General features: G+C 57.5%; 1 protein-coding gene and 1 long non-coding RNA gene across 3 annotated transcripts in view; one reads left to right on the forward strand and one right to left on the reverse strand.

Moving 5' to 3' along the window:
• CA9 (carbonic anhydrase 9) overlaps nucleotides 1-24,517 on the forward strand; it is a 39,534-nt gene that overhangs the window by 9,711 nt on the left and 5,306 nt on the right. Inside the window, exons 1-9 of one of the 2 annotated variants that reach the window (XM_045022389.1) lie at nucleotides 3,604-3,697; nucleotides 3,948-3,977; nucleotides 10,804-10,974; nucleotides 14,758-14,900; nucleotides 16,219-16,311; nucleotides 16,847-16,913; nucleotides 17,453-17,610; nucleotides 17,855-17,996; nucleotides 21,808-21,882. In XM_045022389.1, coding sequence (XP_044878324.1) covers nucleotides 10,848-10,974; nucleotides 14,758-14,900; nucleotides 16,219-16,311; nucleotides 16,847-16,913; nucleotides 17,453-17,610; nucleotides 17,855-17,996; nucleotides 21,808-21,882 — 805 coding nt within the window. In that variant the 5' untranslated portion in view covers nucleotides 3,604-3,697; nucleotides 3,948-3,977; nucleotides 10,804-10,847. Of the gene's footprint in view, nucleotides 1-3,603; nucleotides 3,698-3,947; nucleotides 3,978-10,803; nucleotides 10,975-14,757; nucleotides 14,901-16,218; nucleotides 16,312-16,846; nucleotides 16,914-17,452; nucleotides 17,611-17,854; nucleotides 17,997-21,807; nucleotides 21,883-24,517 lie in introns of those variants that run through there. The other variant, XM_045022387.1, reaches the window with a different exon arrangement.
• On the reverse strand, nucleotides 8,385-17,371 carry LOC123373373. Its single transcript, XR_006580692.1, has 3 exons — nucleotides 17,253-17,371; nucleotides 14,261-14,448; nucleotides 8,385-8,708 (listed from the first exon to the last, which is right to left on the reverse strand). It is a non-coding gene; the product is annotated as an uncharacterized LOC123373373 (long non-coding RNA).

A 24,517-nucleotide genomic window follows, 5' to 3' on the forward strand; every position in this document is an offset into this window, starting at 1 on the left:
CAGCCAGCCTGTGGAACTCCTTGCCACAGGGTCAGTGTGGAGAGCAGTGACTGGCAGCTGGAGAGACTCTAGAACCTCTCAGGGCTGGTCCACACTAAGAAGCGGGGTCGAACTAGGATACGCAAATTCAGAATTCGAACTACCATAGTTCGAACTACTCACCCGTCCAGACGCCGCAGAATCGAAGTCCACGGCTCCAAGGTCGACTCTGCCACCGCCTTTTGCAGTGGTGGAGTACCGGAGTCGACCTTGGCGCTTCCGGAGTTCGAACTATCGCGTCCAGATTAGATGCGATAGTTCGAACTCCGAGAAGTCGAACTCACCGCATCGACCCGGCTGGTAAGTGTAGACTAGCCCTTAGAGTAGTAGCCGTGTTACTCTGTATCCGCAAAAAAAACAGGAGTACTTCTGAAGCACTTAGAGGAGAGGAAAGTGATCAGGAACAGTCAGCATGGATTCACCAAGGGCAAGTCATGCCTGACTAACTTAATTGCCTTCTAAGAGGAGATAACCAGCTCTGTGGATGAGGGGAAAGCAGTGGATATGTTATTCCTTGACTTTAGCAAAGCTTTTGATACGGTCTCCCACAGTATTCTTGCCAGCAAGTTAAAGAAGTATGAGCTGGATGATTGGACTATAAGGTGGATAGAAAGCTGGCTAGATCGTTGGGCTCAACGGGTAGTGATCAACAGCTCCATGTCTAGTTGGCAGCCGGTTTCAAGTGGAGTGCTCCAAGGGTCGGTCCTGGGGCTGGTTTTGTTCAATATCTTCATTAATGATCTGGAGGATGGCATGGACTGCACCCTTAGCAAGTTTGCAGATGACACTAAACTGGTAGGAGTGGTAGATACGCTGGAGGGTAGGGATAGGATACAGAGGGACCTAGACAAATTAGAGGATTGGGCCAAAAGAAACCTGATGAGGTTCAACAAGGACAAGTGCAGAGTCCTGCATTTAGGATGGAAGAATCCCATTCACTGTTACAGACTAGGGACCGAATGGCTAGGAAGCAATTCTGCAGAAAAGGACCTAGGGGTTACAGTGGATGAGAAGCTGGATATAAGTCAACAGTGTGTTCTTGTTGCCAAGAAGGCTAACGGCATTTTGGGCTGTATAAGTAGGGGCATTGCCAGCAGATCGAGGGACCTGATCATTCCCCTCTTCGACATTGGTGAGGCCTCATCTGGAGTACTGTGTCCAGTTTGGGCCCCACACTACAAGAAGGATGTGGAAAAATTGGAAAAAGTCCAGCAGAGGGCAACAAAAATGATTAGGGGGCTGGAGCACATGACTTATGAGGAGAGGCTGAGGGAACTGGCAGGGCCGCCTCTACAGTTTTCGCCGCCCCAAGCAGCGCACCGAATTGCAGCCGCGGATGGCAGGGGCAGTCTGTGTGCCCTTAGGGCGGCAGGCACGTTTCCGTGGCGGCGGCAATTCGGCGGCAGCTTCTATGTTTAGCTGAAGCCGCCCCGGACAGCTAAACATAGAAGCTGCTGCTAAATTGCCCTCACCGCAGAAATGCACCTGCTGCCCTAATGGCACACGGACTGCCCCCGCCGCCCAGGGAGTAAAATCACCTGCCTGGCCTCCTCCCTACTCCCGTTTATATGCCCCAGGAGCACATGATCTGGAGTTTCTGCATCTCATTAGGAATGTAGGGAAAAGTGTAGCCTTCCTGCTAAGCTAAACATCTTCAGGCCTCACTCTTCGAGAGCACTGACCCAGAAGAGGTTGAGGGTGGAGAAGGAGCGGCTTTGGAGATAGCTGGGCACATGGCAGAGTGTTTATACAATTTCTCAGTGCATGGGAAACGCTGCCATTTCATCAGACTCAGATCACTTAAAAATGGCCCAAATTTCTGGATTGTTCCAGATGCATCAGATTGGGCTGAGTGAGCAGGAGAGCGACTCTCTGAAGGGGCCTTTCTCAGCATGTGTCTGAGAGAGGAGCTGTCCCTGATGCTACAGGGAGTCTGCCAGCTCTCACCTGAGTGCAGTGGCGGCTTTAGAGTTAGTGGGGCCCTGTGCACAGCTTCATTTTCGCACACACCCCCTTTGGGACCCAGCCACGAAAAAGAACATTCTCTCTTATCTCCCCCAAGTTTTTCATTCATTTTTTTCATAGAATCATAGAATATCAGGGCTGGAAGAGACCGCAGGAGGTCATCTAGTCCAACCCCCAGCTTAAAGCAGACCCAACAGCAACTAAATCATCAGCCCAGCCAGGGCTTTGTCAAGCCGGGCCTTAAAAAAATCAACAGCCCAGCCAGGGCTTTGTCAAGCCGGGCCTTAAAAATCTCTAAGCCCTGGTCTACACTAAGGTCGGGGGTCGAACTAGGGTACGCGAATTCAGCTACGTGAATAACGTAGCTGAATTTGAACTACCCTAGTTCGACTTACTTACCCGTCCAGACGCCGCGGAAGCGAACTCCGCGGCTCCAAGGTCGACTCCGGCAACTCCTTCTGCCGCGGTGGAGTACCGGAGTTCGAACTAGCGCTTCCGGGGTTCGAACTATCGCGTCTAGATCAGACGCGATAGTTCGAACTCCGAGCAGTCGAACTCGCCGCGTCGACCCAGCAGGTAAGTGTAAACGTGGCCTAAGGAAGGAGATTCCACCACCTCCCCAGGTAACCCATTCCAGTGCTTCACCACCCTCCTAGTGAAATAGTGTTTCCTAATATCCAACCTAGACCTACCCACCTGCAACTTGAGACATTGCTCCTTGTTCTGTCATCTGTCACCACTAAGAACAGCCTAGCTCTATCCTCTTTGGAACCCCCCTTCAGGTAATTGAAGGCTGCTATCAAATTCCACCTCACTCGTCTGCAGACTAAATACCCCCAGTTCGTTCCCTCAGCCTCTCCTCGTAAGTCATGTGCCCCAGCCCCCTAATCATTTTTGTTGCCCTCCGCTGGACTCTCTCCAATTTGTCCACATCCCTTCTGTTGGGGGTTGGGGGGAACAAAAACTGGATGCTATACTCCAGGTGTGGCCTCACCAATGTCGAATAGAGGGGAATAATCACTTCCCTCAATCTGCTGGCAATGCTCCTACTTATACAGCCCAATATGCCGCTGGCCTTCTTGGCAACAAGGGCACACTGCTGACTCATATCCAGCTTCTCATCCACTGTAATCCCCAGGTCCTTTTCTGCAGAACTGCTGCCTAGCCATTCGGTTCCAGGCCTGTAGCAGTGCATGGGGTTCTTCCGTCCTAGCTGCTTTCAACTACCTGAAAGGGGGTTCCAAAGAGGATGGATCTAGACTGTTCTCAGTGGTAGAAGATGACAGAACAAGGAGTAATGGTCTCAAGTTGCAGAGGGGGAGATTTAGGTTGGATATTAGGAAAAACTTTTTCACTAGTAGTGTGGTGAAGAACTGGAATGGGTTACCTAGGGAGGTGGTGGAATCTCCTTCCTTAGAGGTTTTTAAGATCAGGCTTGACAAAGCCCTGGCTGGGATGACTTAGTTGGGTTTGGTCCTGCTTTGAGCAGGGGGTTGGACTAGATGACCTCCTGAGGTCCCTTCCAACCCTGAGATTCTATGATTCTATGAGGCAACGCCCAGAGACACACACTCTGCAGGGACATGCCAGCCGCTTCCAGGAGCAGTGTGGGGCTACCAGCCACAGAATGCAGGCAGCCTGCCTGCTTGAGCCCTGCAGTGCCGCCGGCTGGGACTCAGGGGCTGGTTGTCAGGTGAGATTTGTCCTACATTTTGTGGGGTTCCCACTCATTGGGGGCCCCGTGCCACTGCACTGTTTGTTTCATGGTAAATCTGCCTCTGCCTGAGTGAGAGGAAGGGGAAGGGTGAGAAACTGGGAGGGAGCTGGGATCAAGTGTGGGCAGTCCAGCTGGGCGGGGATTGGAGGGCTGCCTGGAACTAGTTTGTTTGCTGCCAGCTCCTGGCTTCCACTCATTCTCTCTCTCTCTCTCTTTTCTTTTCAAGGTCCTGGCCACGGTCACTGGAGCTATGCAGGTAAATACACTGTGGTTACTCGTACCCTTTCATATCACACAGCAGGCCCTGGGCCCGTGCCAGCCAGGGTTAATTATTACAGGGCTGCCTTGCTCATGCCCAAACTCTGCCGTGCTCTGCCCCTGTTCAGCAGCAGGGGTGGGGTCTGGTACCAACCCCAAAGGGGCTCGCAAGTATTTCTGGGGCCTGACAGGCCCAGGGACAGGTGGGAACTGCTCAGATTCAGGTAAGAGAGAGTGACCTGTCGGGAGCCGTGGGCCCCACCCTGCCCATCTGCTCTGTGTTCCCACAGGCTAAAAGGTTCATTCACTCACTGAGCTGGACTTCACTCACCCCTGGGGTCACTGGGAGAGGCAGGTTCCATGTTCATGCAGACCTAGGGTTGCTCCCTCTGCTGGAACGTCGACCCCGGCTTAGAAGCACCTCCTCTCTTATGGGGTGTTGACTTACCAGTCCTGTGTCCCCCTGCCATATGCACCCCGCTTTGCAGCGAGGCTGGCTGTGCAGCTCCCTGCCCATAGGGAGGTGGCCCAGGGCCCAAGCCAGGCTCCTGACCCTGTGCCTGCCTGGTGAACTGACTGTTCTGCTGCCTGCAGGGACAGCCCAGCTGGATAGAGAGTTCCTCACATCTCTGGCATCCCACACCTCTGAGGCCTTTAACCAGGGCTGGGGCTGGAAATCTCAGCTGTGCTTACAGGACCTTTGCTTTGCTCTTTGGGCTTCCTGGCTCCCCTGACTCCACCATGCTGGGCTCCTCTGCTTCCTTCTATGCTGGGTTTCCCTGCTCCTCTCTCCACCCATCCCATGCAAGCCGCAATCCTCCCCACATTCACACCAAGGCCCAGGTCACTATTATCCTGAGCCTTGTGTCTCATTTGCCCTGTAAATCAGAGTGAGGACACCTTACACTCACTTTGCACTGGTGTCAGTGACAACACAAGGTGCAGGGGATTGGTGAATTAGGACCCAAAATGTGAATTGGGCCCTATAGAAATGTCTCACTCAGACTTGCCAATGGTCAGATCTGCCGCTCCTGAGGCCCAGGGATGGGCTGGAGGTGCGGGTCCAGGACCTCTTATGTCAGGATTGTGCACTAGCCCAAAGAAGGCTAAATGCATCCCTGTGTCTCCACCCATTCAGTTAGCGTGTTAGCGCTAAGGGGGGGCGTTGGGTGCAGCGCCAAGCCGTGTTGGCCTAAGGCCCATTAGCGCTAAGGGGGTGTTCAGTGCGGCGCTGAGCCATGTTGGCCAAAGGCCCATTAGTGCTAAGGGGGTGTTCAGAGCAGAGCCGATCTGTGTTGGCCAAAGGCCCATTAGCGCTAAGGGGGTGTTCAGTGCAGTGCTGAGCCATGTTGGCCAAAGGACCGTTAGTGCTAAGGGGGGTGTTCGGTGTGGTGCCGAGCTGTGTTGGCCAAAGGCCCGTTAGCGCTAAGGGGGTGTGATCTGTGCAGCGCTGAGCTGTGTTGGCCAAAGGACCGTTAGCGCTAAGGGGGCGTTCGGTGCGGCGCAGAGCCGTGTTGGCCAAAGGCCCATTAGTGGTAAGAGGGGTGTTCGGTGCAGTGCCGAACTGTGTTGGCCAAAGGTCCGTTAGCACTAAGGGGCTGTTCGGAGTGGCGCCGAGCTGTGTTGGTCAAAGGCCCGTTAGCGCTAAGGGGCTGTTCGGTGCAGTGCCGAACTGTGTTGGCCAAAGGTCCGTTAGCACTAAGGGGCTGTTCGGAGTGGCGCCGAGCTGTGTTGGCCAAAGGCCCGTTAGCGCTACGGGGGGCGTTTGGTGCAGCGCAGAGCCGTGTTGGCCAAAGGCCCGTTAGTGGTAAGAAGGGTGTTCGGTGCGGTGCCGAGCCGTGTTGGCCAAAGGCCCGTTAGCACTAAGGGGGGGGGGGCGTTGGGTGTGGCGCCGAGCCATGTTGGCCAAAGGCCTGTTAGCGCTAAGGGGGGCGTTGGGTGCGGCGCCGAGCCATGTTGGCCAAAGGCCTGTTAGCGCTAAGGGGGGCGTTGGGTGCGGCGCTGAGCCGTGTTGGCCAACACCCGGGTGCGTGAGCTCACAGTGGCTTTACTCATGCTTCACAGCACCAGGTTGTACTGAGCTATTTGCAAACGGTGACAGCCTGCGACGTGCTGCCGCATCCCAGCTCATGGGGTTTGCCTGTGTGCGAGGGCAGCATGATACTAAGTGGGAGTGTGGGCAGCTTGTGGGGATAAAGCACGGGAGCTGCCAAAGGGGAATAGCTGTGGAGAGTGGGGTGGGGGAAACGTGGCGAGGAGTGGGGTGGGGCGAAGGGTTTAGAGTGAGCTCCAGGGGACGAGAGTTTAAATTATCTCCTGCAAGGCAATAGTTTAGCATGAGCACACTGGGGAGTCTCCTTCAGAGCAACCGTTTAGGATTAGCACATGGGCAATAATTATTGAAGGTGAGCACTTGGCGCGAAGGGGGCTGGGGAAGCACCCAGAGACAGAGCCCTCCCTAGGGTATGGCAAATCGGGCAACTGCTCCAGGCCCTACGCTTTGGGGGCCCCCGTGCTTCGTGAGGAGGAGCCACCCCCACCAACCTCCCCCTCCCTGCAGTGCCTCCTGCTTGCCAGCGGGCCCTGCTGATCAGCGCCTCCCCCTCCCTCCCAGTGCCTACCGTGGATCAGATGTTTCGCCCCTGGCAGAATGGGGGAGGGGCAGAAATTGGGGAGGGGCAGAAATGGGTGGGGAAGGGTGGGGCGGGGTGGGAAGAGGCAGGTCAGAAGTGGGGCCTTGGGGGAAGAGGTGGAGTAGGGGATGGGCCTGGGTAGAGCCGGTGGGGGCACCACCTGGCAGATAGAAACTCTGCCCTATGACCCGGGCCCCGCACCCCCACAGGGACAGCCCTGCCCAGGGAGCATGTCTATTAAGTGAGCACCAGTGGGACCACTGGGGCAGGGGTTCAAGGGAGGGTGAGCTCCATGGGGGAACAGTCCAGGGTACGTGCCCAGAAAGGGAACAGTGAAGGCTGAGCACATGGGTGAAGCAGTCGATCAGGATAAGCACCGGGGGTGGAAATGTTCAGGGTAGACACCCATGGAGAACCAGAGTAAGTCTCCTCTGTGCTCACTTTAAACCAGTTCCTGGGTATTCATCCTAAACCAGGCCGCTGGTCTGCTTACTCTACTTCACTCCATTAGGGAAGGAACATGTAAATGCTGTCCCATGAGGCCGCCCTACCGCTCTTCGCTGTGCTCACGCTAACTGCACCTCTCCAAGTGGTCTGCCTAAGCCGGTCGCCTCTCACGCCCCCCTAAATACTTCCTCCCTGGCTACTCACTCTCAAATTCTCCTAACACAATCCCCAGGCTCTTCCCTACATGCTCATCCTACCCTGTTCCCTGGGTGCTCCTGCTAAACAGCTCCCTAAGTGTCCACCCCAAACTTCTCTGCCCTTAATACTCGTCCCTGGGTGTCCATTGTAAAGCTCTCTTCTCAGGTGCGCCCCTAAATGATTCCCCAATGGTTTCACCTGACATTGTTCCTCTCTGGATGCTTACACCTGTTCATTGACTGTTTGCCTACACCGCTCCTCCCTTGGTCCCTGCCCTAAACCGTTCAGTGAGGGTTCACTCTCAATTGCTCCATCTCTGGGATTCACTCAAAAAACATTCGTCCAGCATTCACCCTAAAGTACTGCTCCCCACGTGCTCACGCTGAATCATTCCCTGGGTGTTTCCCCTTAATTGCTCCTCCTGGGGTGTTCACCCTAAACCAAGCCATTGGCATTCACCATAAATCTTCTTCCCAGGTGTGTGCCCTGAACAGTTCCCCGGGCACTCACTCTGAGCCACTCTGCCTAGCAATACGCACCATGAATTGTGCTCTGTGGGAGCCACCCTTCTCTACTCCTCCCCCAGCGCTCACCCAAAATGTCCCCCAGGTGCTCAGCCTAACCTGTTCCTCCTTAGGAGCTCCAGCTAAACCTTGTACTGGGGTAACTAGGAGCAACCTGTGACACCAGTACCTCTGCTTCCAGCTAGAGCCCTGCACAGGACTTTTAAACATGCTGCTCCCGCTAGCATGGCAGCATGTCCTGCGGGACCTGTGTCCCTCTGCAGGGCTCTACCCTACTCCCATGCAGGGCTCTACCAATAAAAGAAAGATCCCATTTACTGAGCCCCAGCAGGGAAACCCAGAAACCTTTATAGGCATTCAAAATCCAAGAATAAGGAATAGCAAAAGTAACCCAGCCAAAAATAATATTGGGTCAAATCCAACATGCGCAGCCTAACAGGTCTTAAAGCAGACATGTGCCTAGGCAGGGCTATGCTGGCCAAGGGTCCCCCAGAAGTGGTGTCTTCGGGCACAACACCTGTAGACGCACACGGAAACGGGTGTCTTCGGGCACAGCCCCTGTAGACGCGCACGGATATAGGTGTCTTTGGGCACAGCCCCTGTAGACGCACACGGAAACGGGTGTCTTCGGGCACAGCCCCTGTAGACACACACGGACATGTGTGTCTTTGGGCACAGCCCCTGTAGACGCACACGGAAACGGGTGTCTTCGGGCATAGCCCCTGCAGACGCACACGGACACGGGTGTCTTCGGGCACAGCTCCTGTAGATGCACATGGACACGGGTGTCTTTGGGCACAGCTCCTGTAGATGCACACGGACATGTGTGTCTTTGGGCACAGCTCCTGTAGACGCACACGGACACGTGTGTCTTTGGGCACAGCTCCTGTAGACGCACATGGACACGGGTGTCTTCGGGCACAGCTCCTGTAGACGCAACTAAAATGTGACCCGGTACGGCCTTTCTTATGTTCTTATGTTCTTATGTTCTTATGTGTCTTTGGGCACAGCCCCTGTAGACGCACACAGAGACATGGCTCTGTCTGTCTCGCTCTCATGCACACACAAGGGCTTCATGTGTACATGAACATGTTTGGCCATGGATGCAGGTCCCTGTGTTGCCCGGCTGTGTGCACGTGGAAGAGATGGGGCTTGCTCTCTGGTGCCACCTTTGAGTTCCTGGTGCTACTCACTGTGCAGTGAAGTCCTGTTGCCCACAGAGCCACCAGCATGTTTCCATTCATGGCCATAGCTCTGCTGCTGCATGTTTCTCCCCCACATCATAGAATCATAGAATTCAAGATCAGAAGGGACCATTATGATCATCTAGTCTGACCTCCTGCAAGATGCAGGCCACATAAGCCGATCCACCCACTCCTTTAGCAAGCGACCCCTGCCCCATGCTTCGGAGGAAGGCGAAAAACCTCCAGGGCCACTGCCAATCTACCCTGGAGGAAAATTCCTTCCCGACCCCAAATATGGCGGTCAGCTGAACCCCGAGCATGCGGGCAAGACTCTCCAGCCATACCCTCTGGAAAAAGGTTAAGAATATCATATTATTGACCCATTGTACTATTTACCAGTGTGGCACTTAATTGACCTATTGACTAAGCCCGTTATCCTATCATACCATCTCCTCCATAAACTTATCTAGCTTAATCTTAAAGTCATGGAGGTCCTTCGCCCCCACTATTTCCCTCGGTAGGCTGTTCCAGTATTGCACTCCCCTGATGGTTAGAAACCTTCGTCTAATTTCAAGCCTAAATTTCCTGACTGACAATTTATATCCGTTTGTCCTCGTGTCCACATTAGCACTGAGCTGAAATAATTCCTCTCCTTCCCTGGTATTTATCCCTCTGATATATTTAAAGAGTGCAATCATATCTCCTCTTATCCTTCTTTTGGTTAAGGAAAACAAACCGAGCTCCTCAAGTCTCCTTTCATACGACAGGCTTTCCATTCCTTGGATCATTCTAGTGGCCCTTCTTTGTACCCGTTCCAGTTTGAATTCATCCTTCTTAAACATGGGAGACCAAAATTGCACACAATACTCCAAATGAGGTCTCACCAACGCCTTATATAACGGGACTAGCACCTCCTTATCTCTACTAGAAATACCTCGCATAATGCATCCCAAGACCGCATTAGCTTTTTTAACGGCCACATCACATTGCCTACTCATAGTCATCCTACGATCAACCAGGACTCCTAGGTCCTTCTCCTCCTAAGTCCACATGTGACTTGCATTAGCAGTTTTGCCTCATGTCTCTGACCTGGCCAGCCAGGCTGCCTCTGAAAGGGCCATGAAGGGCACGGCAGCCAAGTGCACGCTTAGCGACAGGGAGGGAGCAGCACAGCTGCGCCAGGAGCGTGTCTCTCTCTCTGCCAGGATCAGGCTGTAAATCGTCTTCTCACAGCTGCTCCTTAAAATAGATGCTCCTGGCAGTGCACCGTGCGCAGAGCCCTGTCATGTGACAGCTGCACAGAGATTCCAGCAGCTTCTGAGCCCAGCACAGTCTGCTGGCAGAGCAGGCCCTGGCCATCAGCTTCTGTCTGGGCAGGAAGCAGCAGCGCAGTGCTGCGCCTGCAAAGGCTTCTGAGCAAATCTGGAGGGAGCTAGCGCAGGGGAGCAGCATCCCAATGCACTATGCTCAGGGCAGGTACCACAAGGCGGGGCGAGAGGATGGTTGTACTATCCATTCCCCCTCCCCCACCACTCCAGGGTAAAATTCAGGGGTAAGTGGCCGTCAGCGAGACAGACTGAGTGGGAATAAACACACAGTGCTGCACCCAGGCCACTGAGTGGCCAGCACAATCCCAGTGGCACACGCTTGTCAGGAAGGATCAGTGTTTGCAGCTGAGCTCCCCACAGGCCCCTGGTTCGCTCAGACCTCTAACATCACCATCCCGTGAGTGCTTCAGCCTCTGCTGGTGGGCCCGGAGTCCTTCGGCACCCTCCTCTTCCCCGGCAGGCTCCCTCACCCCACAGGCTCTCCCACGTGTCTCTCTCTTCCCCGCACAGATAAGGACGAGTGGCAGTTGGAGTTCCCATTCTGCGGTGGGCAGATGCAGTCTCCCATCAATATTGACACCAATTCCACAATCTTCAGCCGTGAACTGCAGCCTGTTGTGCTGGCGGGTTACAACCTGGACCCCAGTGAGCAGCTCAGCCTAATGAACAACGGCCACACAGGTCAGTGCCAGGGGCTGAGCTGTGTGTGCTGGGCTCACAGGGCGTGGCACTCGCGTCACAGGATGCTCAGATGAGGCAGGATATTTTGAGACATTTCTCATAGATTAGTCCCGGCCTCTTCCAGCAGGGGGTGCTGTGGGGAGTGGGGCAGGAGCACTCGCTGGGGGGTTCTCAGCTACTCCAGCCCTGGCCTCTGCCAGCGGGGGGGGGGTGCTCTAAGGAGTGGGGCAGGGCGCTGGCTGGGGGCGGGGCTCCCAGTTACTCCAGTCCCAGCCTCTGCCAGCAGGGGGCGCACTAAGGAGTGAGGCAGGGAGCTGGCTTGGCGGGGGGGGGACTCCCAGCTACTCCAGCCCTGGCCTCTGCCAGCAGGGGGTGCTCTCGGGAGTGGGGCAGGGCGCTGGCTGGGGGCGGCTCCCAGCTACTCCAGCCCTGGCCTCTGCCAGCAGGGGGCACTCTCGGGAGTGGGGCAGGGTGCTGGCTGTTGGGGGAGCTTAGGGTTGCCAGGTGTCCGGTTGTCGACCGGAACGCCCAGTCGAAAAGGGACCTTGGTGGCTCCAGTCAGCACCACTGACTGGGCTGCTGGGCTAAGGCAGGCTAGTCCCTTCCTGTCCTGGCACCACGCTGGGCCCCGGGAGTGGCCAGCAGATCCGGCTTCTAGTGGGGGGGGGTGGCATGGGGCTCCGCGTGCTGCCCCTACCCCGAGCACTGGGTCCCCACCCCCATTGGCTGGGAACCACGGCCAATGGGAGCTGGGGGAGCAGTGCCTGGGGGCGAGAGCAGCGCGTGGAGCCTCCTGGTCCCCCCTCCACCTAGGAGCTGGACCTGCTGGCCGCTTCTGGGGCACAGCACAGTGCCAGGACAGGCAGGGAGACTGCTGACCCCCAGAAGCCACGGGAGGTAAGCCCTGAGTCTCAGCCATGAGCCCCAACCCCCCTGCCCCGGCCCTGAGCCCTCCCAAACCCACAGCCCCCTCCTGCACCCCAAACCTCTCATCCCCGGCTCCACCCCAGAGCCCGCACCACAAGTGAGAGCCCCTCATGTCCCCCCCACACCCCACCCTCTGCCCCTCTCCTGCACCCCAAACCTCTCATTTCTGAACCCACCCCAGAGCCTGCACCCCCAGCCAGAGCCTGTCACCCCTTCCTGCACCCTAATTCCGTGCCCCAGCCCAGAGCCCCCTCCTGAACCCTGAACCCCTAATTTCTGGCCCCACCTTGGAGCCGCACCCCCAGTTAGAGCCCTTACCCGCTCCTGCACCCCAACCCCCTGCCCCAGCCCAGTGAGTGAGGGTGCGGGAGAGCGAGCCACTGAGGGCGGGGGACTGTAGTAAGTGGAGGGGCAGGGCCTTGGGGAAGGGGCGGGATGGGGGCAGGGCCTCAGGGCAAGGACAGGGGCAGAGCTAGGGTGTTCAGTTTTGTGTAATTAGAACAGGGGTGGCCAACCTGAGCCTGAGAAGGAGCCAGAATTTACCAATGTACATTGCCAAAGAGCCACAGTAATACGTCAGCAGCCCCCCATCAGCTCCCCACAGCCTGCTTCCAGATCCTCCCACCACCAGCAGCCCCACCGATCAGCGCCTCCCCCTCCCTCCCTCCCCGCACCTCCCGATCAGCTGTTTCATGGTGGCAGGAGGCTCTGGGGGCGAGGGGGAGGAGCGAGTGCGCGGCAGGCTCAGGGGAAGGGGCAGGAAGGGGTGGAGTGGGGGCCGGGCCTGTGGCAGAGCCAGGGGTTGAGCAGTGAGCCCCCCGTCTCCCCCTCCCCCGGCACATTGGAAAGTTGGCGCCTGTAGCTCCGGCCCCAGAGTCGGTGTCTATACAAGGAGCCGCATATTAACTTCTGAAGAGCTGCATGTGGCTCCGGAGCCACAGGTTGGCCATCCCTGGATTAGAAAGATGGCAACCCTAGGGGAGCTTCCAGCTACTCCAGTCCCAGCCTCTCCCAGCAGGGGGCACTGTGAGGAGGGGGCAGGAGCGCTGGCTGTGGGGGGAGCTCCTGGCCACTCCAGTCCCAGCCTCTCCCAGCAGGGGGCGCTGTGAGGAGGGGGCAGGAGCGCTGGCTGTGGGGGGAGCTCCCAGCCACTCCATCCTGGTCTCTCCCAGCAGGAGCGCTGGCTGTGGGGGAAACTCCTGGTTTTACAGTTCCAGTCTCCCCCAGCAGGCCCCACTGGGGTGCCAGGTCTGGGTAAGCTCTGGGCTCACTGTTCTGCTTCTGCCCCTCCCAGTGAAGGTTCCCTGACTGTCCTAGAGTTTCATAGATTCCTGGATTCCAAGGCCAGAAGGGACAATCAGATCCCTAGTCTGACCTGCTCTGTGGCATATGCCCTTGAATCCCACCACAGTCCCCTGCTCTGAGCCCCAGAACTTGTGTTTGGCTAAAGCAGCTTCCAGAAAGGCAGCCAGGCTTGAAGATGTCAGAGACAGGGAGTCCAGCATTGTCTCTGGCAGTGTGTGCCAGGTCTTAATCACGTTAAAAAAATTCTTCCAAATTTGTGCCTAATTTCTAATTTGAATTCATGTGTTTTCAGCTCCTAGCCATCGGTTCTTGTTCTGCCTTTCTCTGCTAGAGTAAAGAGCCCTTAGAACCTGTTATTTTCTTCCCAGGAAGGTACTTAGGGCTAAGGTACTTCGGTAAATAAGGGTTTGTGTACATGGGAACATGCAGGAAAATTAATCTGAATTAGCCAAAGGTATGAATTTAAAGTGGATTAGTTAAACTGCCTTGAACTCCTGTGTGGATGCTCTTATTCAGAATTAGCGTGGCCTTTTTTCAGTTTTGTTTAGTTCACTTTAATTCTGATTCAGAGTGTCCACACAGGGGTTTAACTAATCCACTTTAAGCATTAGTTTCCTGAGTGTTCCTGTGCTGTAGACAAACCCTACAGCATAATCGATTCACCGCTCAATCTCCTTTTTGATTAAACAGATGGAGGTCTCTCACTAGGAGACATTTTCTGTAGCACTCAACTCATTTTTATAGATCTTTTCTTCACCCTCTCTAATTTTTAAATTTGGACCCCAGAACTGGACCCAAGTTCCAGTAGCAGTATCACCAATGCCATATACAGGGATAAAGGCACCTCCCTGCTCTTTGCTAATACCCTCATTAGCCCCTTGTCCCACAGTGTTGCAGTGGCAGCTCCTGTTGAGTTGCTGGTGCACTGTAATCCCTAAATCCTTTTCAGAGTCGCTGCTTCCCAGGACATATAGTCTGGATTCCTTGTTCTTAGATGTATACCTTGACATTTGGCTGCATTAAAGCACATTTTGTTCGAATGGACCCAGCTTACCAAGTGATCCAGATTGGTCTGTGTGGCTGCCCTGTTCTCATCCTTATCGTTTTGCCGATCTTTGTGCCATCAGCCGTGACTTGCTGCCAGAGCGTTAGTGAAACTCTTGAATAGTGTCAGGCCTTGAACTGATCCCTGCAGAACCTCACTCTAGACTCCCCTGATCAGTGCGGATTCCCCATTGGAAGCTGTTTTTTGAGAGCTGTTGGTTAGCCGGAGCATAATCCATTTAATGTGCTCTATTGCTACTGTATAGTGCTGTTTTTAAGTTCCAGTGTCTCCGTATGTTACATCTCTACCGTTCCCTCTATTAACCAAACTCCTAATTGCACCAAAGAATGAAATCAGTTTGTTTGTTAGGACCTGTTTTCCATTAAACCACATGGACTATTTTCCATAACACACGTCTCCGCCTGGTGCCAGAGCCCCACTCTGACTCCGCCTGGTTCAGAGCCCCCCTCTGACTTCTCTACCCCTTCACTCCCTCACCCCTGCAGTTGTCCTTCGGCTGCCTGGCTCTCTGACTATTGCCAGCGGCTACCCACAGGAGTACAGAGCTATGCAGCTGCACCTGCACTGGGGCTCCCCGGAAGGGCCTGGCTCAGAACACACCGTGGATGGACGCCGCTATGATGGGGAGGTAAAGATTCGTCGTGGGCCTTCCCCTCTTGCCTGCTGCTCCCCAGGTGTGCCTCAGTTATTGGCTGTGATCACATCAGTCCCACCTGCTCCAGCTGTCTGCACAGCGTGAAGGGCTGGTGCCCTGAGGCGGATGTGGCACCCCCAGGTCACTGGCTGCCCTTTGTGCACGCTGCAGCTCCATTGGCCGGGAGGCTGCCACCCCTTTGCCCTCAGCGGAGTGCTCCGGCCAGTCTCTGCTCTTGGCTCAGACCCTCTGAGGGCACAGGTCAAGTGCCCAGTGCCCAGGAACCCAGAGGGAGGCATCATGTGCCTAGGGCTGAGCAACTGAAATAAAAGCAGAGTTTATGACACAGCCTGAAACATGGAAGCAGAGGGTAAATGAGGCAAAATTCCCCCATGGAAGGGACATTGTGCCAGCAGGGCGGGGGTGGGGAGAGAATGGCCTGGAGCCAGGCACCCAGTGCACAGCACGGGGACGGACCCACACACTCTGTGTACAGGATAAACAATCCATCCTGCTCTGCAGCCAGACTGCCCTGGCGCTAACCAGGTGCTGGGGCACAGGGAGCCCACCCGCCCCCCAAGTCCAGGGCCCATCACAGCCCCCTTTAAAATTGCCCTAGGATGTGCCCGGGGGTGGGGGCACAAGCTACCCCAGGGGACCTAGGCCCTAAGGAGGGGGCAACGCAGAGCTCCCCAGTGCAGGCTGCCTTGTGCTGGAGGATGATTCAGCTTTTCCCCAGCACTCTGGCCCGCTCCCTGGCATGTGAGGGCTTGGGAGTGGGGACAGCTCGCTGTGCCCTCGTCCTTGGCACCAGCCCAGAGCTGTGTGGTCAGAGAGCTCCTGGGACTGTTGTCTCATACGCAGAGGTGTTTGCTGCCTGGGTCTGGTTCCTAGCTGGTTCTACCCACCCTCCCCGTGTTGCTGTTCGCACGCAGCCGCCAGGGCCCAGTACATCAGGGAGGACAGGAGTTGGAGCTGGCTGCCAGATTGCTGCTGCCCCAGCTAGATGGGCACCAGGGAGACGACCTTCAGCCCTGACCCATGTGCAGAAACCAGGGGGAGGCTGGTGGCAGGGCTCTTGGGGCAGCAGGGGCTGGCAGCAGCAGCACTCTCGGGCCACCATAAAATGGTTTGGGGAGCTTGCCTGGTGCTGAGTGGGGGGCTCTGGCCATGTGACCAAGACCCAGGCACTGCTAATGGAGAGGTCCTAGTGCTGGGGCTGGAGTCACACTGGGACCGGTGCAGGGCTGGGAGGTCCAGCACTCGCCCATGGCACAATGGAGCCTCAGGGGGTTCTGTGCTTTGATTCCAGATCCATATGGTTTATTACAACCCCAGCTGTGGCAGCATCAAAGAGGCAATGAAAAAACCCGGTGGCCTAGCAGTGCTGGCAGCTTTCCTGCAGGTGATGCCAATGGGGCAGTCCCTGGGAAGGTGGGGTGGGGGCAGTGCCAGGCAGGGATGCTCTGATCACTGGGCTGGGTGTGGCAGGGTAGGCGAGGACTGAGAGGGCATAGGCAGTTCTGGGGTGGAGGAGAATAGGGGCAGTGGAGGGCAGGGGCTGTCTGGGAGGGAGGAATGCCCTGACAATTGGGCCATCCCAGCGCGGAGACGGGACATGCCCCAATTGCAGGGCCATGCTTGTGGTGGGAGGCAGAGAGTGCTCTGTGCACTGGTCCAGGTGAGGTTAGGGGATGCTCTAATCGCTGGTCAGTGGTAGGGTTCATGCTTTGATCCTGGTCAGGGGGTGTCAGGGCCGTGCTGGGGGATGCCCTGACCCCAGCCAGGTCAGTCAGGGAGGTCACGGGTCACTCCTCTGCCTGTGACAGTGAGATTAGTCCCATTTTCAGAGCGCCCCTGCTGTGACTCAGGCTCAATAGGCAGGAGACTTGCCCTTCCTGGCCCTGTGCTCTCACACCTGCTGAGTCTCTGTGTTACAGGTTGGGCCAGAGGACAACGTGCACTATCAGCCTCTGCTTGAGCAACTTCACGAGGTCCAAGAGGAAGGTAAAGCCCTTGTGCGCCTAATGCCCACCATGGGGCCAGCCAGGGGCAGCAGTGAGCTGCCTGCTGCATGGAGAGGCCGGTGCATGCCAGACAGACAGAGGCAGGCAGCTCCTGTGAGACAGCCAGGCAATGAGTGGCCAGCTCAGCAGAGGCCTTTCAGGGATTCCTGCCTCATCCCTCCGGATTCCCCGGACTCCCACTCTGCACCTGTCCCAATGACATGGCTTCCCTAGCACCTTAGGCTCGTCCATCCAGGGCTTGTACAGACTGGCTGTGCCTGGCCAGGGCACTGTGCTTCTCCAGTGAAACCAAGGGTCAGTTCCTGCAGTGACAGCTCACCCTCTCTGGGTGTTGGCTCCTGGGGACGTGCTGCCCAGGATCATGCTGCCCAAATTCGGATCCCCAGGGGCCTGTGGAGCTCTCGATTGTTGCTGTGCTCTAGTCCACGGAGCGGTGCTGCTCTAGATTGTGCTGTCTCTGTGTTCTAGAGCATGGAGACACGGTGCTCTAGAGCACAGGCAGTGTTTTTTATCTTCCAGGCAAGGAAACGACTGTGGCTGGATTCAATATTGAAGGGTTGCTGCCCGCCAACCTAGGCCGCTATTACCGCTACAGCGGCTCTCTGACCACCCCTCCCTGCTACCAGACGGTGAACTGGACTGTCTTCAGCCAGACGGTGCTGCTGTCCAAGGAGCAGGTCCGTCCGGGGGGTGAGGGCCTCCTTTTCTCCTCTTGGGAGTGGGTGGGACTGTCTGCAGGTGGCTCTGCCACTCCTGTCATGCTAGGAGCTGCGTGCCAGCACCAGCAATGGGTGGGGGCATCCCGTAGGCCCCCAGAGACTTCCTGAAGCCAGCCCCCCTCGCACCAGGGCATCGAGGATGGCTGCGTTCATGAGGATCCCAGGGGCAGCTTAGTGACTCCGTTCAACCCTCCCTCTTCAGATCTCGCTGCTGGAGACCACGCTGCAGGGAGACGATGACACGGACCTGCAGAACAACTTCCGGCTAACCCAGCGCCTGCACGGACGGAAAGTCCTAGCGAGTTTCCAGGCATCCCTCAGCCCAAGGCAGGTCCCGCTACCTGGTAAGGAGCTGTGGGATGGGGCTGGGCGATTCTCTGCTGCATGCCACACTGACACAGACACGCCTGGCAGAGCAGAACCAGGACACTGGTGTTTCAGGAAGGAATAGCTCCTGTAAGCAAGTGCCAGCAAGCGGTGGGGCCACAACAATGCAATGGGCCTCACTGCTAACCTGACCTGTGGGGAGAGGCAGCTTGGTCTCCATGGCCTGCTCTGTCCTGGCCTCACAGCTGACGTGCCAGCAGGGCACAAAAGGAATGTGTCTGAACAAATAGTCACAGCAAGTTGTTTGCAGTTTTTGCCAGCTCCCTTCGGGACCAGGCGTTCGGGTGCTTCTCTGCATGTCCCCAGCCCTGCTAGCCAAAGCCAGGCCTGAACTGCAGGAGAGCAGGACTCTTTGCAACCCCAGAACACACCCTCCAGGCCAGGGGTAATTTGTGGCTCCCACTTCTGGGCCTGGCTATGCCCAGCAGTGCAGGGACATATCCTCTGCCCCACCTCGGAAAGGGCTTGGTCAGTTCAGCTTCTTTGAACCCTTCCCTGGAACACCCCTGCCCCAGCTCAGGTGCTTGTTGATCTTCCTGACCCATCAGTGGTCTAGGAAAGCTGCAGTCTCCCTGCCCCACTCCTGGAGCACTCAACAACTGAGGCTGGGCCAAGCAAGTGTCTCACCCACAGACAAAGCCACCCTATGCATGATACAGCAGGTGTGTACCAGGCGATAACAGAACCATTAACGGCCTGTGATACTGCATTGGGTAAATATTTGCCTGGCGGAGCCCCATGGTGTGTCACAAAGTCCTAGTGTTTTGGGCCCAGTTTCAGTTACTGCCTGTAGAGCGGACGATTGACCCACCACCAACCACATGTGCTGGTGGATGTGCCGGAGCCCTGGCACAGGGAGGGCGGCGGAGGCCTTGGAAAGCGCAGTCACTGAGATCGCCCTTCCAGTATACGTCGTGCAGGTGAGGGTGGGTTTCAAGGAGAGACAGTGCAGGCGCCCTAGAAAGAGGGGTCACACGCTGTGGGCTCAGTAAGCCCCGGGGATGCCAATCCTGCTGCTGCCCAGCGTGAAGGAGGCAGCAGACTCACTGGAGAAGAACGTGTCCCTGACTCTGCCCCACAGGCGCCTTGATGGGGCCTGCTGGGAGCAATAAGGTCCCATCTGTATCTGCACAGACGTAACACGGATCCCTGAAGCAGTGAGGAGGGGAAGGTCTGGGTGCCCCACCTCCACAGGGGCAGCACGAAACCACCAGTGGGCTCTGGCCAGTCCTGCTGCCCCAAACCAGGCCAAGCTGAGCCCATCTGCAACCCCTTAGCTGGGGCTGCTCTCCCAGTGCCTCCCACTCAGCAGCCCCGGTGCCCCAGGGAGACAGCAGGAGGAGGTGGGGGTGACGCGCTAACCGGCTCTTCCTCTGACGTCCCAAACATTACCGGTTAAAACCGGCTCTGGAGGGAATGGCAGCTGGGACTCTCAGCCTCACAGGGAGCGGGGCTGTGAAGGGGCTGGCGCTATGATGGGCCACAGTGCCTCCTTGACTGCAGTGACCATGGTCTGGACAGAGCCGCTGGCTTTGGGCAGACGTGGGAATGGGAATGGGCTGCAGGCACTGTGGAGCCAGACTCCCTGTGCCTCCGAGAACATGGCCAGGCCAGGGCTGAGCTGCCTCCAGCCGCACATGAGACCAGGCAACTCTGTGGTGGCACTGAGCGTGTTGGCCATACCAGGAGGCCCCAGCGCTGCACATTGTGAGGGCAGGAGCTGCCCCAGCCATGGCTCCTAGGGTCTGCCCGCCCCTTTCCCAGCCAGGCTTTGAGCACCTGGGGGCACAGTGCGAGTGATTCGTCTGCTACACCCCGGTCAGAGCTTGGCTGCTGCCTCGGGGAATGGCAGAGGATGATGAGTAGCATCCCTGCAGCTCTGTCCCTGTGGGGGGGGGCTGTCTCTCGCGGCCGCACCAGCTCCCTCTGCAAGTGCCCTGGCTGAGGGGGTACGAAGGCCCCCTTGTGATGGTGTCTTGGGGGGTGGTGATGGTTAGCACAGGGCCGTGTGGGTGCCATTGGGCCCTCACCGCCCGCCTGGCTGGGCTTGCTCTGCTCGCTTTGCTGTAGGTGCTGAACTGCAGCGAGAGCTGACGCCGTTGGTAACATGGCTGAGGGCTCATTTCCTGTGTGCCTCTTTAATTTCTGCTGGCTGGGCATCCGGGCTTCCGGCCCCCCTGGGATGGTGCTCACGAGCTGGGACCCTGGTGCATCATGCATCCATGGGCCAGGGCTCTGCTGGAACAGCTCAGAGCCACTCACCCACTCTTGGGCCTCTATGGCTCTCAGATGTTAAAGGGCCCTGGAGGTTGGGGAGGGAGGTGGCTAGGCCCAGATAATGCATCTCTGTTGTCTTTGGGGCAGGTGCCGCAGCTCAGAGGGACAGATTCCCTCTGGCAAGTTCCTGGCCCACTGGTTGCTGGGTGGAGAGTTCCCCAGGCTCAGGGAGAGGAGGCCCTCCCAGAGAAGTGCCCTCTGGCTCCAGCCTGGCCCTGCGCATCTCTGTCAGGCTGTAGCAGGGTGTGGAACTTGGCTCGGGGTTGTGAATGTGGGAGGGAGGAAGGTGCCTTTTGCTGCAGGGTTCAGGGCTTTCTTCATGGCAGCCTGAGGCTCAGCATGACTCTTCCAGCCAGGCTGGGCCCAGGTCCCCAGTCTGAGCCAGACCCCTGTCTCTGTCACCCAGGTGCTGTGGGCAGTGCCTAGGGCAGGGGTGGGCAAACTATGGCCTAGGGGCTACATCTGGCCCTTCAGACATTTTAATCCGGCCCTTGAGTTCTTGCTGGGAAGCGGGGTCGGGGGCTTACTCCACACAGCTCCTGGAAGCAGCGGCACATCCCCCCCTCCGGCTCCTACACATAGGGACAGCCAGGGGGCTTCACACGCTACCCCCGCCCCAAGTGGCGCCCCCGCAGCTCCCATTGGCCAGCAAATGGGGCCAATGGAAGCTGTAGGGGTGGCACCTGCAGATGGGGCAGTGCGCAGAGCCGCCTGGCTGTGCTTCCACGTAGGAGCCGGAGAGGGGACATGCCGCTGCTTCTGGGAGCTGCTTGAGGTATGCGCCGCTCAGAGCCTGCTCCACTAACCCCCTCTCGCACCCCAACCCCCTGCCCCAGCCCAGAGCCCCCTCCCACACCCTGAACTTCTCATTTCTGTCCCCACCTCAGAGCCCACAGCCCCAGCTGGAGCCCTCACTCACGCCCTCCTGCACCCCAACCCCCAATTTTGTGAGCATTCATGGCCCACCATACAATTTCCATACCCAGATGTGGCCCTTGGACCAAAGTTTGCCCACCCCTGGCCTACGGGCATGCAGTCTCAAAGGAGGCCGCGTCCCCGGCAGGGAATCAGGCAAAGCCGAGCCTAACAGAGGCTTGTGCCAAACACACAGGGCGCAGCAGTCAGAGCACTGACGTTTCCTGCCTGGCCGCTAATGTCAGGGCTTGGGGCGGGGCAGAGGGGAGCGTTCTGGTAAGAGCCCAGAGTTGCCTGCATGGTGGTATGAGGGGCAGGGATGGCCTGGGCACAGGATTTGGCGCGTCCTTGCCGCAGGAGGTTGAACTCCGTGAGTCTCTGGGCTGCTTACGGGATGACGGGGGAGGAGGAGACGGTGAGAGTTGCTGGGACCAGGTTTGGGCTGTTCCTGGCTTCGGTGCAGGCACTCCAGGGGAGCTGCTGGGTATACCGGGGCGGGGGGAGGGAGGGGTGATCACAGGGGGTGCTGGGAGACCCCTGGATCATGTGTGTTTGAGTCCCTGTATCTCACCACAGACGGCGGCGTTCCCCCCCTGACGCCCGCCCCTGACAGTGCCACAGAGAGAAGCATGGACAAAACTCCCGGAACAGGTACCGCTCTCCTCCTAGCGGCTTTTGTTATCTCCTCGGGGGCTGGATCGGGCTCCCCCGTCTGTCCTGCCTGGCTCCCTGCAGCCAGCACAGCTGTAGTGGTTGGGGCGGAGGGGGCTCTAGCTTGTCTGGGCAGAGTCAGAGCTTCTGCTGGGGCTCTGGGCCAGAGGCGTCTGGGCTCTGAGGGGCAGCGTGGCCTGACTCTGCTGGTGGCTGGGTGTGGCTGTGGCTCTGTGTGGGTTGGGTGCTCCTGAGGGGCAGGGGCTCGGGGCTGTCTCAGTGGCTGGCTGGGGGGGATGGGCTCTGCTCCTGGGGGGTGGTGCTCGCTGGAGGGAGGGGCTCGGGGCTGTCTCAATGGCTGGCTGTGAGGGGATGGGCTCTGCTATACTATTCCCAGGGGTCTCTTTGGGGGGTGGGGGGTGCTCGCTGGAGGCAGGGGCTCGGGGCAGTGACAGTGAGTGGCTGGGGGGGATGGATGGCCCTGCTCCGGGGGTGGGGGGGGAGGCAGGGGCTCAGGGCTGTCTCAGAGGCTGGTAGTGGGGGATGGGCTCTGCTCCTGGGGGGGGGTGCTCGCTGGAGGCAGGGGCTCGGGGCTTCTCCGTGGCTGGCTGGGGGGGATGGATGGCTCTGCTCCTGGTGGGGGCGGGATGCTCGCTGGAGGCAGGGGCTCAGGGCAGTGACAGTGAGTGGCTGTGGGGGATGGATGGCCCTGCTCCGGGGGTGGGGGGGGGAGGCAGGGGCTCAGGGCTGTCTCAGAGGCTGGTAGTGGGGGATGGGCTCTGCTCCTGGGGGGGGGGTGCTCGCTGGAGGGAGGGGCTCGGGGCTGTCTCAATGGCTGGCTGTGAGGGGATGGGCTCTGCTATACTATTCCCAGGGGTCTCTTTGGGGGGTGGGGGGATGGGAGTGTCAGTAGCTAGTTTGTCCCCTGTATCTCAGACTCTTGCTAGCTGGGGTGCTTTGTTTCTTTTAACGCCGTCTGGGGGAGATAGGCCGTGAAGGGCCTTGAAAGGGAAGCAAGGAAGCAAATGTTGGATGTGCTAGAGCAGTGGTTCTCAAGCAGTGGTCTGGGGCCCCCTGGGGGGCCACCAAGCAGGGCCAGCATTAGACTTGCTAGGGCCCAGGGCAGAAAGCTGCATGGGGCTGAAGCCCCCGGCCCTGAGCCCCGCCACTCGGGGCTGAAGCTGAAACCTCAGCAATGTAGCTTTGCAGGGGCCCCTGTGGCACGGGGCCCCAGGCAATTGCCCAGCTTGCTATCCCAAACCTCGGTCCTGGCTTTTATATGCAGAAAACCAGTTGTGGTGGCAGAGGTGGGCCATGCATTGAGCGGAGGGGCAGAAACAAAAAGGGTGAGACCCTCTGTGCTAGAGAAGAAGGCGGCAGTGCAGGGATCTGTGGTCAGAGCGACAGGCTAGGAAATTAGCTTTGTAACAGCATTCCCAATGCGTATGAGATGGCAGGGTGAGACGTGTCAAGACTGGCGCAGTAATTGAGACATGAGCTGATGTGTTTTAGCTTGTGGATGGATAAGAAAGGTTGTATCTTAGTGATGTTTGGCAAAAAAAGCTGCGAGACTTAGACTCAGTCTGGATGTGAGGAACTAGAGAGCGGTCCGAGTCAATGATGACATCCCGGTGACAGGCCTGCGTGACAGGCAGGGTTGTGGTGTTGTCCATTGTGGTCAGGAAAGGAGGTAGCGGACTTGTGTGTTGGGGGGAGATTAAGAGCTCTGGTTTAGCCATGTTGCACTTGAGCTGACGGTGAGAGAGCCAGGAAGCGCTGTCAGCAAGACAGGCTGAGATGTTAGTGTGTACAGAAGGAGACTGGTCCGTGAATCACAATCATAGAGCTGGTATGGTGTTTGCAGATGAAATTACTCTGAGCGAGGTGTAGCGGGAGAAGCGAAGGCGCCCAAGGCCAGAGCCCTGAGGAACCCCTCAGACAGCTGAAGTGGGACTGAGGAGGAAGTTCGGAAGGACTCACTGTAGGAGCAGTTGGAGAGGTGGGAGGAGACTCGGGGAGGGCAGAGTCACAGAAGCCCAGGCAGGACAAGGCTTCAAGGAGAGCATGGGTGACTGCAGGGCAGGCCGCTGACAGGTAAAGGCGGATGGGTCTGAGCCTCGGCTAAGAGGTCATTACAGACTTGGGTGAGTGTGAAGTGCAAGGAACAAGAGCCAGGGTGGAGTGGAACTCCAGCCAGCGAGCGCAAACCTTGTGTTCGGTGGCCTTAGAACTGAAAGGGAACTGGGCTCATTTGTTACGATGGGAGAGACTAAAGCATGCTTGCCAGCCGTGGGAAGATGTTGTCACAGAGGGGGCTGCACCAGAGGCCAGTGAGATTACAGAGAAGGGTAAAAGAAGGAATGAAAGTGGCACAAGGGAGCAGCTGGTCCTGAGGCTCGAGGAGGTGAGCAGATGAGAAATTTCTGCCTCTGTTCTCGGGGAGAAGGCAGCGAGAGGTGTAGGAGGCGAAGGGAAGGCAAGGCGAGAGGGGGAAGGTCCTGTTATAATTTGTCAATCTGCTCTTGGAAGGAATGGCCGCGCCCCTTTGGGGAGAAAGCAGTGGCGGCAGGAGGAGGGGAGGGTTTGAGGAGTGACTCAAACGTGGCAAAAAGAGGGCTGGGACCGTGGGGGGTGC

This window comes from Mauremys mutica, chromosome 6 (genome assembly GCF_020497125.1).
Source record: "Mauremys mutica isolate MM-2020 ecotype Southern chromosome 6, ASM2049712v1, whole genome shotgun sequence".
In the NCBI taxonomy this organism is placed as follows: domain Eukaryota; kingdom Metazoa; phylum Chordata; order Testudines; family Geoemydidae; genus Mauremys; species Mauremys mutica.